Here is a 16,298-nt window from a genome sequence, read left to right as displayed (position 1 = left end):
CATCCTTTGCAGTCTGAAGCTGGGCTTGCAACTTGGCTATCCTCAACACAAGGCAATAGTTCTCCTGTATATTATGAGTACAGCTACTGCCATGAGAAGGCATAATGTGACTTAGATTTTTTGGGCCGGAGGAGGTCCTGCAGATCCATGTCCAGATAAAGTGTCCGAGGTGAAAAATTAAAATTAAAAAAGTTGAGTGAGGCAAAAGCCAAGATGTTGGGAAATTGGTTAAATACAGAGTTTGATTAAACAGTTGTTAAAAGTGAGCAGTGTGTCAAGAAGCAGTGCAGCTTGGCAGGGTCGTGTTTCGGAGGATGTGGCTAATGACCTTTGCCTCTCCCGAGTCCGTACGGGAGTTGCAGCAATGGGAAAAGACTGTAACTACCTATTGGATATCATGAAATTGGGGAGAAAAATATATTTCTAACAAAAAAACTACTTTGGCAGGTAGCCAAGTAGCAACCAATAGCACAGCAGCACGGAGACAACGCAGAAGTGTGATGGAAGTGACGTGCACTGGCAATGACACTGTATAATGGTGCAATACACAACACAGAAAATAAAACATCAGTGATACTACTGTAAGTATTGGTAAAGTAACTGATTCAGTTCAGATTATTTTCTGCATGCTGTGTCGTTACTAACACTCCAACCTTCCCGGACAGAACTGTCTTTTTCTTAAGCGATGGTAAGGGAAGGCAGGTCAGCAGTGTAAAATTGCCTCTTCTCCAGGGAACTATTCAATCACTTCAGACTAAGACCTATAACAAACTGCCGTCCACCCAGGGAGAAAAGTAATGTGTGATTGTGTGCGTTTGCTTTGGAGGCCAGGGAAAGAAACATTCCCATTCTGAGACAATAAATGGGCCTTCTCTGGGAGTTATGGGCAGTCCAAGGAGTTGATTAACTTCACAAGAACAAAATTGAACTTTTTCTGCTGACCAATTTATTTGATTAGTGGCTGGCTGAATAAAACAGGAGTGGAGGAAATGAGCTTCTATACCACTTATCTCTCCAATGAGACTCCAAGTTCGAATCATCACGACATGCATAGGCATAACAGGCTGCCACTTTAGGAGAAGATGGACACAGAAAACTCAACTTAGTGTCTGCACTAAATAGCTCCCCCTGAAAAAGACCTCTGATTGGTTATGTGTGCTCCTGCATTGTGTCTGTGCCATAATAGATAGTGATCCTTACGATGCCATGCCATGTCCGATTGACCAGGGCAGAGATATTGACAAGTGAGATCAGGGTATTGAGCGCTGTTTGAGCGCCGTCCCAGAATGCATTTGTATTCATGTCACTTGCACCAAGCTCACGGGCATGAGGATTTATGCTGATAGATCAGCGGGCGATATAACCTTTGTTTGTGTGTGCGTGTATGTGAGTGCGGGGTTGAGATGGATGTGTGTGTAGGTAGATGTGTGTGTTTGTATGCGTAACAGATGAGAGAGGGAGAGAAAGAGAGAGAGGGAGGGTGAGGGAGAGAGAGAGAGAAAGTGCATGTTGCATATGCATGAAACACAATCAAGAAGCCCATGAAAGGATGAGGTGTGTACGTACGTACAGTAGCATGGAGTGTGCAATTTGCAATGGCTTGACATTGACAGTCCGGAAATGGGAGTTCATAGCCTGTGATACAGCTGACAGCAGTTTCTGTGGAATAAACAGCTTTCTTCCAGTCAGCCGAGACACTGCAGTCGTTGTCAGAGATGATTTGACTCCGTAGTATCTCATACTGCAGAAAAATCAAGGGAGATCACACAGAAGCACAACATTGGGATTTTGAAAGGAGGCTGTTAAAAATAAATCTATCCAATGGACCTCAATCTATCAACCCCTCTAGCAAATTCATTCCCTAGAAACGTTTTCAAAGCCGAGTCATGAACTAATCTCTCCTCAGGTAATACACACACGCTTTCGCAATGTTATTTGATATTTGATTTGATTTTTGACCGGCATACATATTTCAAATTTCTGATGTTGCTGAACATAGTTTTGATCAGTTTAAAAAAAAAATTGAATTCATACATACATTCTGCTACCAGTTGATGAAATCCATTGTAGGTTGCATAAGTAGCCTGGGTGAAATTGAAATCTAAGGAATAATCAGGACTGCTAAATGTTTTATGAGGGGTTGATGTGGTTTTCTCTCTTGCCATTTTTACAAGAGCATAGTGGAGCTGACTCCACCAAGGGCCAGGGTTACGATCTGCAGGCACGGTTTCTACTGCTCCTACAGCTTTGCTTCAGTACTGCAGTTTAACTGATGCCCGGCCAAGAAAGTCAATTTCCATTCCTAATAAAACACTTTAGTCATCACCTTTGTGCACAAAACATCCATCGAATTATTCAAATAATTGTCGCGGAGGCAGTTTTTTCCCCCATTATTCACAGACAAAGACATTAACGTTTTATACTTCTTCCAGTGTTTGTCATGTTTTTGGATGACGTGATGATGTCGTTGCTGCTCGCATGCGTGCTAGTGTGCATGAGATGTTGGTCTGCATAAGTGCATAAGATGCAACCCGGAAATAGACAGTCCACAAATCAACGTATGCCAACATGACTAGATTCTTTCAGTAGCTTGTATCACAATGAACCATCCAGTCACCTCAAAGGAGGTCCATCTGTGTAGCCTGCCTCTCTCTCTCTCTCTGTCTCTCTCTGTCTCTCTCTCTCTCTCTCTCTCTCTCTCTCTCTCTCTGTCTCTCTCTGTCTCTCTCTATCTCTCTCTCTCTCTCTCACACATGTGTCCATTGTCCTGATCTTGTCCACATTCTGATTGGGCCCACATTTTTAGACAGGTGTAGACAATTAAGACACATTGAGATCTGATTGTGATCGGGTAGTTAGACACAAGTGTCAACCGATCTGCACAGTGACATTTTCTAATCATCGTTATCTTACCTTCTAAAATCATTAACAGGTTGCACCATTGACATATGGCATCTATATGTGTCTTAAAATAAATATTATTTTATTTTGCATAAAGGGAAAACAATCAGAATGTGGACAAGATCAGGACAATGGACGCATGTTAGCATCAGATATAAATGAGTCTTTCTCTCTTTCTCTCTTTCTCTCTCTCTCTGCCTGTGAAGGTGTGAACTAAAATACTTCACCTTGTCATCCTGGAGTAAAGTTTAGCAATGTTGAGGCTTCATAAACCTGATGTTGGTCTTTAAAAAAAAAAAACATTTTGAAAGATGCTTGTATGACATCCTTGCAAAACGCTGTGAGGGTGTTATAGATAGTAGTTTAAAACCCTATGGCTGAGGTTGTTATATAAAACTGTTTTAGGGTGCTGTCATGACATCTGTGTGCCTTAGCTGGTAGGCTGTGTATTTAAAGCCCTATAACTGACAGACGGACAGGGGAAATCCTATACAACAGTGAATTGTGAGTGTTGGAGGCGAATGCTGACCATATACTACGGATGGAAGCATCACCGTTAAACCACATCAGAGGGATTTGACCGCAGGGCTTTATAAGTAACGCATGGTTTAATTTATGCAAATGCTAACCTTACCAGTGGATGTGACCTGAATGGTTTCCCAGGTGGAGTCATCTATAGGGCGTAACCTCATTACGCAGCGTAATGAAAAAACAGAATTGAAGAGGTAACAGGCTCAACATCAAAGATTGGTTATAACACATTTCTCATTGTGGTGGATTGATCTGTCAGCTGCAAAACCAGCTAATAAATAATGAAGTGTGTAGAAACACAGTACAAAGAGCTTGTAAACTAGAAATGTTCTCACGGGTCAAGAGCCACATATATACAGTACACTCGGAGGCAGTACACTCAGAGGCAGGTCAAGAGCCACGTATATACAGTACACTCGGAGGCAGTACACTCGGAGGCAGTACACTCGGAGGCAGGTCAAGAGCCATGTATATACAGTACACTCTGAGGCAGTACACTCTGAGGCAGTACACTCGGAGGCAGTACACTCGGAGGCAGTACACTCGTAGGAACACCTCCCTGTAGCTGTCTGAGCCTTACTCTCATGGCACTCATCACAACAGTAAGGCTATTAACCCCAATGTAATGGCAATCTCCTGGTTACATTCCCAACCCAGAATACATGGTCATGTAGTCGTCCCTATCTCTCCACTTTTATAGCCGATGAGTAGTGAGAGTTGTCAACAGTAACTCTTGGGCATGGTAACAACTTTGAAAACTATTATTGTTATTATCTCTAACATCACAAGGTTGTCTGGATCTCTTTGAAGTCACGTAGATCACGTCGTTATGCTCTTTTTGTTCACAAAGCCCTGCTCCCCAAACTTCCGACGTACCTAACACCATTGTTAAGATTTTAAATGACAAGTTATCAAACCCGTTCACAGGACTGGTTAACTCTGGAGAATCCTTTGGTGTCTGGAGAGTGAGGTAAATCAGACTTTCATTTCCTTGCACCTGACATTTGGAATGATCTACAATACACATTAAAATCGGAGGAATTGGTGCTTCTGGGGCATTTCAGACGGTTGCTAGGCAACCTTTTTACTGAAGAATGTCTCTGTTTTTTATGATGGTGTTTTGCCTTTTGTCTATTGTTGTGTATAACAATGTATATTTTATTGTGTACATAAATGTGTAGTTTGATGTGTTTATTGTATATTATTGTGTATTGTGGTGCTATACAGGGTTCATCTGGAAAAGAGACCTTGGTCTCAGCTTTGACTCCCTGTCAAAATAATGGTTAAATAAAAACTACTTCACTGGTTGCACAGCTTTTCTGGCCTTGCCTCAGAGAGAAAATCACAACAATATTTACACTGTTACCCTGTCTACAAACAGAGTCGTATGGAAAAAACAAAACATGGCCAGTCACCCTGACAACCCAGGAAATCCACAGCACACACTTCTGGCAACCCTTTAAGCTTATTGTTCCACAGCTCCCCAGGCCCTCCTCAGCCCCTCCTCAAGGTTTGAAGGGGGTAAGGAGATGGACTAATCCGTCTCAGTAGCTCCCGGATAAGTCTGTGTCTCTCTCTAAACCTCTCCTCCAGGATGCTGTGTGTGTGTGTGTGTGTGTGTGTGTGTGTTTGCACGTGTGTGTGTGCTGCTGCGTCCTGCCAACCTGCATGCATACAGAGAAGCTTTGCGTGAGAGGAGCAGGGACGGCAGATCAACTAGAAACCAGTGGATCAGGCAGAAGCCACGGCTGTGAATGAGGGACAGGGTTGTGAATGAGGGACAGGGTTGTGAATGAGGGACAGGTCTGTGAATGAGGGACAGGTCTCTGAATGAGGGACAGGTCTGTGAATGAGGGACAGGTCTGTGAATGAGGGACAGGGCTGTGAATGAGGGACAGGGCTGTGAATGAGGGACAGGGCTGTGAATGAGGGACAGGGCTGTGAATGAGGGACAGGGCTGTGAATGAGGGACGGGTCTGTGAATGAGGGACGGGTCTGTGAATGAAGGACGGGTCTGTGAATGAGGGACGGGTCTGTGAATGAGGGACGGGGCTGTGAATGAGGGACGGGGCTGTGAATGAGGGACGGGGCTGTGAATGAGGGACAGGGCTGTGAATGAGGGACAGGGCTGTGAATGAGGGACAGGGTTGTGAATGAGGGACAGGGTTGTGAATGAGGGACAGGGCTGTGAATGAGGGACAGGGCTGTGAATGAGGGACAGGGCTGTGAATGAGGGACGGGTCAGTGAATGAGGGACGGGTCTGTGAATGAGGGACGGGTCTGTGAATGAGGGACGGGTCTGTGAATGAGGGACGGGGCTGTGAATGAGGGACAGGGCTGTGAATGAGGGGCAGGGCTGTGAGTGAGGGACAGGGCTGTGAGTGAGGGACAGGGCTGTGAGTGAGGGACAGGGCTGTGAATGAGGGACAGGGTTGTGAATGAGGGACAGGGTTGTGAATGAGGGACAGGGTTGTGAATGAGGGACAGGGCTGTGAATGAGGGACAGGGCTGTGAATGAGGACAGGGCTGTTTTTCTTTACTCCTGATGAGATGTGACGGCTTCAAAATACAGCATTTTATTATATTTGTATCAGGAAGGAAACACTGTTTCTCTCCTTATGCCTCTTTATTCAAATAGGAAAGTAGTTTAGAGCCGCCAGCATGGATTCAGTCAATTATGTAAAGTAATATAACTTTTTTTTAAATAAGATATGTGCCTTATTGATTTTATTTTGTCCACTTAGGCTGTCGTGGAAGTGGCAAATCGAGAGCTTGGGACAACGCTTCTATCTGAATTTTAGTCTAAATGTAGTTATTGACATTAGCCTTGTTCTGTTCAATGTTCTCTACCTACATAGTACTCTAAATACGCCAATTCATGTTGTTAAGTTCAAAACAATTCAAAATAAAAATTGCTGACACTATTCAAACCAGTGAGGGTTCGAAACTTTAAAGAAAATTTATCTCAGAATCATCTTTTTGCAGATAGAACCACGTAGTCCCAAGCTCTCCAAATCTCTCCACACCAACCCACCATCCTCCCCTGGTGTCAGTGTTACAGGCCCCACAGACCCACCATCCTCCCCTGGTGTTGGTGTGACAGGCCCCACATATCCATCATCTTCCCCTGGTGTCTGTGTGACAGGTCCCACAGACCCGTTATCCTCCCCTGGTGTTGGTGTGACAGGCCCCACAGACCCAACATCCTCCCCTGGTGTCAGTGTGACAGGTCCCACAGACCCACCATCCTCCCATGGTGTCAGTGTGACAGACCCCACAGACCCACCATCCTCCCTGGTGTTGGTGTGACAGGCCCCACAGACCCGCCATTCTCCCCTGGTGTCTGTGTGACAGGCCCCACATATCCATCATCTTCCCCTGGTGTCAGTGTGACAGACCCCACAGACCCACCATCCTCCCCTGGTGTTGGTGTGACAGGCCCCACAGACCCGCCATTCTCCCCTGGTGTCTGTGTGACAGGCCCCACAGACCCACCATCCTCCCCTGGTGTCAGTGTGACAGGTCCCACAGACCCACCATCCTCCCCTGGTGTCAGTGGGACAGGCCCCACAGACACGGTATCCTCCCCTGGTGTCGGTGTGACAGGCCCCACAGACCCACCATCCTCCCCTGGTGTTGGTGTGAAAGGCCCCACAGACCCACCATCCTCTCCTGGTGTTGGTGTGACAAACCCAACAGACCCACCATCCTCCCCTGGTGTTGGTGTGACAGACCCCACAGACCCGTTATCCTCCCCTGGTGTTGGTGTGACAGGCCCCACAGACCTGTTATCCTCCCCTGGTGTTAGTGTGACAGGCCCCACAGACCTGTTATCCTCCCCTGGTGTTGGTGTGACAGGCCCCACAGACCCGTTATCCTCCCCTGGTGTCAGTGTGACAGGCCCCACAGACCTGTTATCCTCCCCTGGTGTTGGTGTGACAGGCCCCACAGACCTGTTATCCTCCCCTGGTGTTGGTGTGACAGGCCCCACAGACCCGTTATCCTCCCCTGGTGTCAGTGTGACAGGCCCCACAGACCTGTTATCCTCCCCTGGTGTTGGTGTGACAGGCCCCACAGACCCATTATCCTCCCCTGGTGTTGGTGTGACAGGCCCCACAGACCCACCATCCTCACCTGGTGTTGGTGTGACAGACCCCACAGACCCGTTATCCTCCCCTGGTGTCAGTGTGACAGACCCCACACACCCGATATCCTCCCCTGGTGTTGGTGTGACAGGCCCCACAGACCCGTTATCCTCCCCTGGTGTCAGTGTGACAGGCCCCCACAGACCTGTTATCCTCCCCTGGTGTCAGTGTGACAGGCCCCCACAGACCTGTTATCCTCCCCTGGTCTTGGTGTGACAGACCCCACAGACCCGTTATCCTCCCCTGGTGTTGGTGTGACAGGCCACACAGACCCACCATCCTCCCCTGGTGTCAGTGTGACAGACCCCACAGACCCGTTATCCTCCCCTGGTGTTGGTGTGACAGGCCCCACAGACCCGTTATCCTCCCCTGGTGTCAGTGTGACAGGCCCCACAGACCTGTTATCCTCCCCTGGTGTTGGTGTGACAGACCCCACAGACCAGTTATCCTCCCCTGGTGTTGGTGTGACAGACCCCACAGACCCGTTATCCTCCCCTGGTGTCAGTGTGACAGGCCCCACAGACCCTTTATCCTCCCCTGGTGTTGGTGTGACAGACCCCACAGACCCGTTACCCTCCCATGGTGTCAGTGTGACAGGTACAACAGACCCGTTATCCTCCCCTGGTGTTGGTGTGACAGACCCCACAGACCCGTTATCCTCCCCTGGTGTCGGTGTGACAGACCCCACAGACCCCGTTATCCTCCCCTGGTGTCAATGTGACAGACCCCACAGACCCACCATCCTCCCCTGGTGTCAGTGTGACAGACCCCACAGACCCACCATCCTCCCCTGGTGTCAGTGTGACAGGTACAACAGACCCGTTATCCTCCCCTGGTGTCAGTGTGACAGACCCCACAGACCCACCATCCTCCCCTGGTATCAGTGTGACAGACCCCACAGACCCACCATCCTCCCCTGGTGTTGATGTGACAGACCCCACAGACCCGTTATCCTCCCCTGGTGTCAGTGTGACAGACCCCACAGACCCGTTATCCTCCCCTGGTGTCAGTGTGACAGACCCCACAGACCCGTTATCCTCCCCTGGTGTCAGTGTGACAGGCCCCATAGACCTGTTATCCTCCCCTGGTGTCAGTGTGACAGGCCCCACAGACCCGTTATCCTCCCCTGGTGTTTGTGTGACAGACCCCACAGACCCGTTATCCTCCCCTGGTGTCAGTGTGACAGGCCCCACAGACCTGTTATCCTCCCCTGGTGTTGGTGTGACAGCCCCCACAGACCCACTATCCTCCCCTGGTGTTGGTGTGACATGCCCCACAGACCAACCATCGTCCCCTGGTGTCAGTTTGACAGGCCCCACAGACCCACCATCCTCCCCTGGTGTTGGTGTGACAGGCCCCACAGACCCACCATCCTCCCCTGGTGTTGGTGTGACAGGCCCCACATACCTGTTATCCTCCCCTGGACTGTCAGTGTGACAGGCCCCACAGACCCACCATCCTCCCCTGGTGTCAGTGTGACAGACCCCACAGACCCATTATCCTCCCCTGGTGTTGGTGTGACAGACCCCACAGACCCGTTATCCTCCCCTGGTGTTGGTGTGACAGACCCCACAGACCCACCATCCTCCCCTGGTGTCAGTGTGACATGCCCCACAGACCCACAATCCTCTCCTGGTGTCAGTGTGACAGACCCCACAGACCCATTATCCTCCCCTGGTGTCAGTGTGACAGGCCCCACAGACCCGTTATCCTCCCCTGGTGTCAGTGTGACAGACCCCAAAGACCCACCACCCTCCCCTGGTGTTGGTGTGACAGACCCCACAGAGTTATCCTCCCCTGGTGTTGGTGTGACAGACCCCACAGACCCACCATCCTCCCCTGGTGTCAGTGTGAGATGCCCCACAGACCCACAATCCTCCCCTGGTGTCAGTGTGACAGACCCCACAGACCCGTTATCCTCCCCTGGTGTCAGTGTGACAGGCCCCACAGACCGGTTATCCTCCCCTGGTGTCAGTGTGAGAGGCTCCACAGACCTGTTATCCTCCCCTGGTGTTGGTGTGACAGACCCCACAGACCCACCATCCTCCCCTGGTGTCAGTGTGACAGACCCCACAGACCCGTTATCCTCCCCTGGTGTCAGTGTGACAGACTCCACATATCCACCATCCTCCTCTGGTGTCAGTGTGACAGACCCCACAGACCCACCATCCTCCCCTGGTGTCAGTGTGACATGCACCCATAGACCCGTTATCCTCCCTTGGTGTTGGTGTGACAGACCCCACAGACCCACCATCCTCCTCTGGTGTCAGTGTGACAGACCCCACAGACCAGTTATCCTCCCCTGGTGTAAGTGTGACAGACCCCACAGACCCACCATCCTCCCCTGGTGTCAGTGTGACAGGTACAGCAGACCCGTTACCCTCCTCTGGTGTTGGTGTGACAGGCCAGACAGACCTGTTATCCTCCCCTGGTGTCAGTGTGACAGACCCCACAGACCCACCATCCTTCCCCTGGTGTCAGTGTGATAGGCCCCACAGACCCGTTATTCTCCCCTGGTGTTGGTGTGACAGACCCCACAGACCCACCATCCTCCCCTGGTGTTGGTGTGACAGGCCCCACAGACCCACCATCCTCCCCTGGTGTCAGTGTGACAGACCCCACAGACCCACCATCTTCCCCTGGTGTCAGTGTGACAGACCCCACAGACCCACCATCCTCCCCTGGTGTCAGTGTGACAGACCCCACAGACCCGTTATCCTCCCCTGGTGTCAGTGTGACAGACCCCACAGATCCATCATCCTCCTCCCTGGTGTCAGTGTGACAGACCCCACAGACCAGTTATCCTCCCCTGGTGTCAGTGTGACAGGTACAGCAGACCCGTTACCCTCCTCTGGTGTTGGTGTGACAAGCCAGACAGACCTGTTATCCTCCCCTGGTGTCAGTGTGACAGACCCCACAGACCCACCATCCTTCCCCTGGTGTCAGTGTGATAGGCCCCACAGACCCGTTATTCTCCCCTGGTGTTGGTGTGACAGACCCCACAGAGCCACCATCCTCCCCTGGTGTTGGTGTGACAGGCCCCACAGACCCACCATCCTCCCCTGGTTTCAGTGTGACAGACCCCACAGACCCACCATCCTCCCCTGATGTCAGTGTGACAGACCCCACAGACCCACCATCCTCCCATGGTGTCAGTGTGACAGGTACAACAGGCCCGTTATCCTCCCCTGGTGTTGGTGTGACAGACCCCACAGACCCGTTATCCTCCCCTGGTGTCGGTGTGACAGACCCCACAGACCCCGTTATCCTCCCCTGGTGTCAGTGTGACAGACCCCACAGACCCAACATCCTCCCCTGGTGTCAGTGTGACAGACCCCACAGACCCACCATCCTCCCCTGGTGTCAGTGTGACAGGTACAACAGACCCGTTATCCTCCCCTGGTGTCAGTGTGACAGACCCAACAGACCCACCATCCTCCCCTGGTATCAGTGTGACAGACCCCACAGACCCGTTATCCTCCCCTGGTGTTGGTGTGACAGGTCCCACAGACCCAGGCCCCATCCACCATCCTCCCTGGTGTCAGTGTGACAGGCCCCACAGACCCTGGTTAGTTCTCCCCTGGTGTTGGTGTGACAGACCCCACAGACCCACCATCCTCCCCTGGTGTCAGTGTGACAGACCCCACAGACCCACCATCCTCCCCTGGTGTTGGTGTGACAGGCCCCACAGACCCACCATCCTCCCCTGGTGTCAGTGTGACAGACCCCACAGACCCACCATCCTCCCCTGCTGTTGGTGTGACAGGCCCCACAGACCCACCATCCTCCCCCTGTGTAGTCAGTGTGACAGACCCCACAGACCCACCATCCTCCCCTGGTGTCAGTGTGACAGACCCCACAGACCCGTTATCCTCCCCTGGTGTCAGTGTGACAGACCCAGACCCACCACCCTCCCCTGGTGTCTCAGTGTGACAGATCCTCCCCTGGTGTCAGTGTGACAGCCCCACAGACCCACCATCCTCCCCCAGACCCCAGCAGACCCGTTATCCTCCTCTGGTGTTGGTGTGACAGGCCCCACAGACCGGTTATCCTCCCTGGTGTCAGTGTGACAGGCCCCACAGACCCACCATCCTCCCCTGGTGTCAGTGTGACAGACCCCACAGACCACAGTGTGAGACCCCACAGACCCACCATCCTCCCCTGGTGTCAGTGTGACAGACCCCACAGACCCACCATCCTCCCTGGTGTCAGTGTGACAGACCCCACAGACCCACCATCCTCCCCTGGTGTCAGTGTGACAGACCCCACAGACCCACCATCCTCCCCCACAGACCCGTTATCCTCCCCTGGTGTCAGTGTGACAGACCCCACAGACCCACCATCCTCCCCTGGTGTGACAGCAGACCCGTTACCCTCCTCTGGTGTCAGTGTGACAGACCCCAGACAGACCTGTTATCCTCCCCTGGTGTCAGTGTGACAGACCCCACAGACCCGTTATCCTTCCCTGGTGTCAGTGTGACAGACCCCACAGACCCGTTATTCTCCCCTGGTGTTGGTGTGACAGACCCCACAGACCCACCATCCTCCCCTGGTGTTGGTGTGACAGGCCCCACAGACCCACCATCCTCCCCTGGTGTCAGTGTGACCCCACAGATCCTCCCCCCCCAGACCCGTTATCCTCCCTGGTGTTGGTGTGACAGACCCCACAGACCCACCATCCTCCCCTGGTTCAGTGTGACAGACCCCACAGACCCACCATCCTCCCCTGGTGTCAGTGTGACAGACCCAGTGTGACAGACCCCACAGACCCACCATCCTCCCCTGGTGTTGGTGTGACAGACCCCACAGACCCCCTCCCCTGGTGTCAGTGTGACAGACCCCACAGACCCCTCCCCCTGGTGTCAGTGTGACAGACAGACCCGTTATCCTCCCCTGGTGTTGTGTGTGACATCCTCCCCTGGTGTCAGTGTGACAGCCCCACAGATATCCTCCCCTGGTGTGGTGTGACAGGCCCCACAGACCCACCACCTGGTTATCCTCCCCTGGACTGTCAGTGGCGACAGGCCCCACAGACCCACCATCCTCCCCTGATGTCAGTGTGACAGACCCCACAGACCCACCATCCTCCCCTGGTGTCAGTGTGACAGATCCTCCCCCCACAGACCCATTATCCTCCCCTGGTGTTGGTGTGACAGAACCCACAGACCCGTTATCCTCCCCTGGTGTTGGTGTGACAGACCCCACAGACCCACCATTCTCCCCTGGTATCAGTGTGACAGACCCCACAGACCCACCATCCTCCCCTGGTGACAGACCCCACAGACCCACCATCAGTGTGACAGACCCCACAGACCCACCATCCTCCCCTGGTGTTGGTGTGACAGACCCCACAGACCCGTTATCCTCCCCTGGTGTCAGTGTGACAGACCCCACAGACCCACCATCCTCCCCTGGTGTCTGTGTGACAGACCCCATAGACCCACCATCCTCCCCTGGTGTCAGTGTGACAGGTACAGCAGACCCGTTACCCTCCCCTGGTGTTGGTGTGACAGACCCCACAGACCCGTTATCCTCCCCTGGTGTTGGTGTGACAGACCCCACAGACCCACCATCCTCCCCTGGTGTCAGTGTGAGATGCCCCACAGACCCACAATCCTCCCCTGGTGTCAGTGTGACAGACCCCACAGACCCGTTATCCTCCCCTGGTGTCAGTGTGACAGGCCCCACAGACCGGTTATCCTCCCCTGGTGTCAGTGTGAGAGGCTCCACAGACCTGTTATCCTCCCCTGGTGTTGGTGTGACAGACCCCACAGACCCACCATCCTCCCCTGGTGTCAGTGTGACAGACCCCACAGACCCGTTATCCTCCCCTGGTGTCAGTGTGACAGACTCCACATATCCACCATCCTCCTCTGGTGTCAGTGTGACAGACCCCACAGACCCACCATCCTCCCCTGGTGTCAGTGTGACATGCACCCATAGACCCGTTATCCTCCCTTGGTGTTGGTGTGACAGACCCCACAGACCCACCATCCTCCTCTGGTGTCAGTGTGACAGACCCCACAGACCAGTTATCCTCCCCTGGTGTAAGTGTGACAGACCCCACAGACCCACCATCCTCCCCTGGTGTCAGTGTGACAGGTACAGCAGACCCGTTACCCTCCTCTGGTGTTGGTGTGACAGGCCAGACAGACCTGTTATCCTCCCCTGGTGTCAGTGTGACAGACCCCACAGACCCACCATCCTTCCCCTGGTGTCAGTGTGATAGGCCCCACAGACCCGTTATTCTCCCCTGGTGTTGGTGTGACAGACCCCACAGACCCACCATCCTCCCCTGGTGTTGGTGTGACAGGCCCCACAGACCCACCATCCTCCCCTGGTGTCAGTGTGACAGACCCCACAGACCCACCATCTTCCCCTGGTGTCAGTGTGACAGACCCCACAGACCCACCATCCTCCCCTGGTGTCAGTGTGACAGACCCCACAGACCCGTTATCCTCCCCTGGTGTCAGTGTGACAGACCCCACAGATCCATCATCCTCCTCTGGTGTCAGTGTGACAGACCCCACAGACCAGTTATCCTCCCCTGGTGTCAGTGTGACAGGTACAGCAGACCCGTTACCCTCCTCTGGTGTTGGTGTGACAAGCCAGACAGACCTGTTATCCTCCCTGGTGTCAGTGTGACAGACCCCACAGACCCACCATCCTTCCCCTGGTGTCAGTGTGATAGGCCCCACAGACCCGTTATTCTCCCCTGGTGTTGGTGTGACAGACCCCACAGAGCCACCATCCTCCCCTGGTGTTGGTGTGACAGGCCCCACAGACCCACCATCCTCCCCTGGTTTCAGTGTGACAGACCCCACAGACCCACCATCCTCCCCTGATGTCAGTGTGACAGACCCCACAGACCCACCATCCTCCCATGGTGTCAGTGTGACAGGTACAACAGGCCCGTTATCCTCCCCTGGTGTTGGTGTGACAGACCCCACAGACCCGTTATCCTCCCCTGGTGTCGGTGTGACAGACCCCACAGACCCCGTTATCCTCCCCTGGTGTCAGTGTGACAGACCCCACAGACCCAACATCCTCCCCTGGTGTCAGTGTGACAGACCCCACAGACCCACCATCCTCCCCTGGTGTCAGTGTGACAGGTACAACAGACCCGTTATCCTCCCCTGGTGTCAGTGTGACAGACCCAACAGACCCACCATCCTCCCCTGGTATCAGTGTGACAGAACCCACAGACCCACCATCCTCCCCTGGTATCAGTGTGACAGACCCCACAGACCCGTTATCCTCCCCTGGTGTTGGTGTGACCTGTCCCACAGACCCACCATCCTTCCCCTGGTGTCAGTGTGACAGGCCCCACAGACCCGTTATTCTCCCCTGGTGTTGGTGTGACAGACCCCACAGACCCACCATCCTCCCCTGGTGTCAGTGTGACAGACCCCACAGACCCACCATCCTCCCCTGCTGTTGGTGTGACAGGCCCCACAGACCCACCATCCTCCCCTGGTGTCAGTGTGACAGACCCCACAGACCCACCATCGTCCCCTGGTGTCAGTGTGACAGGTACAACAGACCCGTTATCCTCACCTGCTGTCAGTGTGACAGACCCCACAGACCCACCATTCTCCCCTGGTATCAGTGTGACAGACCCCACAGACCCATCATCCTCCCCTGGTGTTGGTGTGACAGACCCCACAGACCCGTTATCCTCCCCTGGTGTCAGTGTGACAGACCCCACAGACCCACCATCCTCCCCTGGTGTCAGTGTGACAGACCCCACAGACCCACCATCGTCCCCTGGTGTCAGTGTGACAGGTACAACAGACCCGTTATCCTCACCTGCTGTCAGTGTGACAGACCCCACAGACCCACCATTCTCCCCTGGTATCAGTGTGACAGACCCCACAGACCCACCATCCTCCCCTGGTGTTGGTGTGACAGACCCCACAGACCCGTTATCCTCCCCTGGTGTCAGTGTGACAGACCCCACAGACCCACCATCCTCCCCTGGTGTCTGTGTGACAGACCCCATAGACCCACCATCCTCCCCTGGTGTCAGTGTGACAGGTACAGCAGACCCGTTACCATCCCCTGGTGTTGGTGTGACAGGCCCCACATACCTGTTATCCTCCCCTGGACTGTCAGTGCGACATGTCCCACAGACCCACCATCCTCCCCTGATGTCAGTGTGACAGACCCCACAGACCCACCATCCTCCCCTGGTGTCAGTGTGACAGACCCCACAGACCCATTATCCTCCCCTGGTGTTGGTGTGAGAGAACCCACAGACCCGTTATCCTCCCCTGGTGTTGGTGTGACAGACCCCACAGACCCGTTATCCTCCCCTGGTGTTCGTGTGACAGGCCCCACAGACCTGTTATCCTCCCCTGGTGTCAGTGTGACAGACCCCACAGACCCACCATCCTCCCCTGGTGTTGGTGTGACAGGCCCCACAGACCCATCATCCTCCCCTGGTGTTGGTGTGACAGGCCCCACAGACCCACCATCCTCCCCTGGTGTTGGTGTGACAGGCCCCACAGACCCACCATCCTCCCCTGGTGTCAGTGTGACAGACCCCACAGACCCGTTATCCTCCCCTGGTGTTAGTGTGACAGGACCCACAGACCTGTTATCCTCCCCTGGTGTTAGTGTGACAGGGCCCACAGACCCGTTATCCTCCCCTGGTGTTAGTGTGACAGGCCCCACAGACCCATCATCCTCCCCTGGTGTTAGTGTGACAGGGCCCACAGA

The 16,298-nt window shown here is 53.5% G+C and overlaps 1 protein-coding gene across 1 annotated transcript in view; it reads left to right on the top strand.

Moving 5' to 3' along the window:
- Window positions 1–16,298, top strand: part of LOC121847897 (collagen alpha-5(IV) chain-like) — a 122,638-nt gene that overhangs the window by 105,931 nt on the left and 409 nt on the right. Inside the window, exons 2-14 of the mRNA XM_042331156.1 lie at window positions 6,578–6,652; window positions 6,871–6,945; window positions 7,039–7,575; window positions 7,669–7,740; window positions 7,923–7,997; window positions 8,133–8,174; window positions 8,806–8,876; window positions 11,532–11,600; window positions 12,506–12,587; window positions 12,701–12,802; window positions 13,007–13,048; window positions 15,573–15,687; window positions 15,777–15,943. Of these exons, the coding sequence (XP_042187090.1) occupies window positions 6,578–6,652; window positions 6,871–6,945; window positions 7,039–7,575; window positions 7,669–7,740; window positions 7,923–7,997; window positions 8,133–8,174; window positions 8,806–8,876; window positions 11,532–11,600; window positions 12,506–12,587; window positions 12,701–12,802; window positions 13,007–13,048; window positions 15,573–15,687; window positions 15,777–15,943 (1,524 nt within the window). The remainder of the gene's footprint in view (window positions 1–6,577; window positions 6,653–6,870; window positions 6,946–7,038; window positions 7,576–7,668; window positions 7,741–7,922; window positions 7,998–8,132; window positions 8,175–8,805; window positions 8,877–11,531; window positions 11,601–12,505; window positions 12,588–12,700; window positions 12,803–13,006; window positions 13,049–15,572; window positions 15,688–15,776; window positions 15,944–16,298) is intronic.

The sequence above is a fragment of the Oncorhynchus tshawytscha genome, linkage group LG12, assembly GCF_018296145.1.
Source record: "Oncorhynchus tshawytscha isolate Ot180627B linkage group LG12, Otsh_v2.0, whole genome shotgun sequence".
NCBI classification, from domain to species: domain Eukaryota; kingdom Metazoa; phylum Chordata; class Actinopteri; order Salmoniformes; family Salmonidae; genus Oncorhynchus; species Oncorhynchus tshawytscha.
Note: the sequence above shows the minus strand (reverse complement) of the source record. Positions and strands in the feature narration are given on the sequence as shown.